We start from the raw sequence: 3,772 nt of genomic DNA, 5'->3' as shown, positions 1-3,772 counted from the left end.
AAAAAGTGCATTTTTATTGGCGGAATTACAAGAATACCTGTTAATAAACCCTTTTTCCTTCTGAAAACACGCCTTTAGCGTTTTCTAAATCGACATCATTTAACCTATCATAGTCCATCATCAGTGCGAGGCGAGCAGTATCCTAAACTGCGACGCGTAGCCGGAGCCTAGAATCGGTAAGAGGTGAACCAACGTGCCGTGAACATGCAAACGATTGCAACGGATAATCCCCGATTAATAGATCAGTGGGAACAAGCTATTCTAAATTAGCAGTGATTAACGCCTGTCGTAGAGTACTTACGTTTGCAGGCCTTGCGGTGATGGATCGATTTCGCTGGATCCCTGTAGTAACCTTCCTTACAATAGTGACAGTGTCTTCCCGCCGTAAAATGCCGGCACTGCAGACAAACGCCTCCGCTGACACGTCCCGACAGCTTGTACAGTTCCATGTTGAATTTGCACTTTCTTGCGTGGAGATTGCAGTTGCACTCTGGAACAGATACACGTCCGATTATTCGAGCCAACCGGTCCCTCCTTTTCGCTCAGGCTATCCCCGTGCTTTTTCAGCCAGTTCATCGTTACATCGGACTGAAGTAGCTTAAAACAACGCCTTCGCACTGAATAAACAATTTTCCTAAGAATAAATCAATGCTACGAGCTGTCTAGAGGTACGTGTCTCCTTGCTCTGTACAGGGTGCTTCAAAATTACGCGGTCAGGCTTGAGATATAGGAATATAAGAGGAAAAGATGGCCAAGTTTGTTGGTTGTTGAATGGGAAAAATTCGACTTGTCTGCAATTTTTTAATTTCTTAGAAAATTTATATCGTCTTATATCTAGGGATATTATAGAACACGATAGCATTCGCTGTGTGATGTTAAAATATTGCTCTGTACAGGGTGCTTCAAAATTATGCGGTCAAGCTTGAGATGGAAATGTATACTAAGAGCAAAAGATGGCCAAGTTTGTTGGTTGTTGAATGGGAAAAATTCGACTTGTCTGCAATTTTTTAATTTCTTAGAAAATTTATATCGTCTTATATCTAGGGATATTATAGAACACGATAGCATTCGCTGTGTGATATTAAAATATTGCTCTGTACAGGATGCTTCAAAATTAGGTGGCCAGGTTTGAGATAGAAATATCAGAGGAAAAAATAGGCAAATTTGTTGGCTGTTGAATGAGAAAAATTCGACTTGACTGCGATTTCTTGATTTTTAACCCTTTGCACTCGACGATTTTTGGCTAGAGAAGAATAGAAATTCAACGATTCTCTACTAAAAAATTGACGATACTTTTTTGAGCAGTAAATAAAGAATTGTATAATAATAGAATTGTAGAATTATTTGACTTCGATACTTCGCACACTGTTGCATTACATTAAATTTGATATATTAATTAATATCGATCTTCCAAATTTTATGAAATGGTGACTGAAGCTCACCTCTCGAGTGCAAAGGGTTAATAAGATTTCTATCGTTTTATATCTATAAATATTATTGAATACGATGCCATTCGCTGTGTGATGCTAAAATATTGCTCTGTACAGGGTGGTTCAGAATTAAGTGACCAAGCTTGAGATAGGAATGTATACTAAGAGCAAAACATGGCCAAATTTGATGATTGATGAATGAGAAAAATTCGACTTGTCTGCAATTTCTTAATTTTTTAGAAAATTTACATCGTATTATATCTAGGGATATTATTGAAGACGATGTCATTCGCTGTGGGATGTTAAAATATTTTATTGAAAAATATAATCTTTCGTTTTGAACGAAATTTTCGTTATTTTATTATAGTAGCTGGGTTAAGTGATATTTTAGAAATGATTTTACAAAGATTTCGATAAGTGACGAAATTGGATAATAGTTATGGCTGTGAATTGTCTGACATTTTGTAAATAAATTGAATTATTTTGAAAGATACTTTATTTTATTTCTTCTTTTTATACCAATGCTATGGGATTTTTGATACCGTTGCATAAAAAGATGACATATTAGTTTCGAATTATTGTGTAATAATACAAGTGTCTAAGTAATGCCCTACATTATAGATTTATAGTAGGTGTAATAACAATGGGGAATATATACGTGGGTTGTCATTGCAAAAGAGTCGATCACGACATGGTAGTTTTCTTTTCAAAAACTCTGGTACTTAACGATCAATAGTTCAACCGTATTTTAAATTAAACCTACATTTATCGCAATATTAGTTTTCAAAGGAGAAATATGTGTTTACACTTGGCATTATTAACCTGTGCGTTATGACTTCGATTCGGGAAGGAAATTGAAAAGGAAAGAATAAAATATGTTAATGCATTTAAAACTTGTCTTGTAAATAATTCATCTTTCGTGAATTAAATATACAATATCATCTACTAATAACGAATAGGAATGAAGATACAAATAAAAATACAAATTCAGATAGAAATAAAAATGAAAATAAAATGGATTAAATAAACTATAATATTTTTATAGACAAAATGTAATACAAAATATAATAGTTTTGTGTGAATTTTTATAATAGAATCTTTATTTATATCATTATCTTTATTTATATCATTACTAGATATTAAATACAGACATAAACATAGAAATAAAAATAAAAATAAAATGGACTAAACAAACTATAATATTTTTTAAGACAAAATGTAATAGAAAATATAATATTTTTGTGTGAATTTTTATAATAGAATCTTTATTTATCTTTATTTATATCATTATTAGATATTAAAACAAACATAAAAATAGAAATAAAAATAAAAATAAAATGGATTAAACAAACTATAATATTTTTATATATATATAGAGATATAATACAAAATATAATATTTTTGTGTGAATTTTCATAATTGAATCTTTATTTATATAATTACCAGATATGAAAACAGACATAAAAGTAGAAATAAGAATGAAAATCAAATGGACAAAATAAACTATAATATTTTTATAGTTTCTTTTATAAACGTAATACAAAATATAATATTTTTGTGTGAATATTTATAATAGAATCTTTATACGTTATTCACATCATTACTAAACATTATTAATACATTAATAGATGTTTATAGATTATAATAGATTTCGTAATTAATATCATAGTGCACGACAATAAGTACAGCTTCGATATATCATTTTAAATTCGCTATACCATACTGTGAAACGAAATTCATAATAAACCCCTGGGATAAACTTGATACGATAAATATTCCCTACTCCAATGGGATTCCGACGTGGGCTCGTAATTTCCCAATGTAACGTGTGTTACAAAGCAACCATTAGCGAAACTAATTTCTATTAATAATTGGATGTACAATTAAGAGAAACGTACAGCATATTGCAATTATTTAGATTGTGAAAGCAGACAAAATAGCAAGAAAATGTGAACGTTTTTCAAATATATTACCCGTCCATGTACGCCACGTGTTAACAATACTTTATGCATTATCTAGGTTAGGGTACAAGGTATAGTCACCCTTTGACTGAAATCGATCCGCTAGACGCAATTTGCTTTGCGAAATGTGAACGTTTATTTCCTGCAAAAAATTAAAATCTTCGACAAAAAAGACGTGAAAAAAAAGATTAATATTAGGGATAAATAAATAATCGATTGTCCTCGTATTTTTAAATTGCACTAATTCGTACACATTTTATTTTTTATTTCTTATTCCATTAAGAAATATTTTTTCTAATAGCTTATGAACTCACTCAATGCGATCCCAAAATTAATTTAGTTTTATTCCAGCCATACTTGCATTAATTTAATTTTTGAACT

At 30.7% G+C, this 3,772-nt stretch overlaps 1 protein-coding gene across 1 annotated transcript in view; it reads right to left on the bottom strand.

Moving 5' to 3' along the window:
* Positions 1-301: 301 nt before the first annotated feature.
* LOC108549218 (netrin-3) overlaps positions 302-3,772 on the bottom strand; it is a gene marked incomplete at its 3' end in the record, with an annotated part of 246,021 nt that continues 242,550 nt past the window's right edge. The window contains exon 2 of the mRNA XM_017902500.1: positions 302-490. Within this exon, the coding sequence (XP_017757989.1) occupies positions 302-490 (189 nt within the window). The remainder of the gene's footprint in view (positions 491-3,772) is intronic.

This window comes from Eufriesea mexicana, unplaced genomic scaffold, assembly GCF_001483705.2.
Source record: "Eufriesea mexicana isolate 0111107269 unplaced genomic scaffold, ASM148370v2 scaffold1849, whole genome shotgun sequence".
Classification (NCBI taxonomy): domain Eukaryota; kingdom Metazoa; phylum Arthropoda; class Insecta; order Hymenoptera; family Apidae; genus Eufriesea; species Eufriesea mexicana.
Note: the sequence above shows the minus strand (reverse complement) of the source record. Positions and strands in the feature narration are given on the sequence as shown.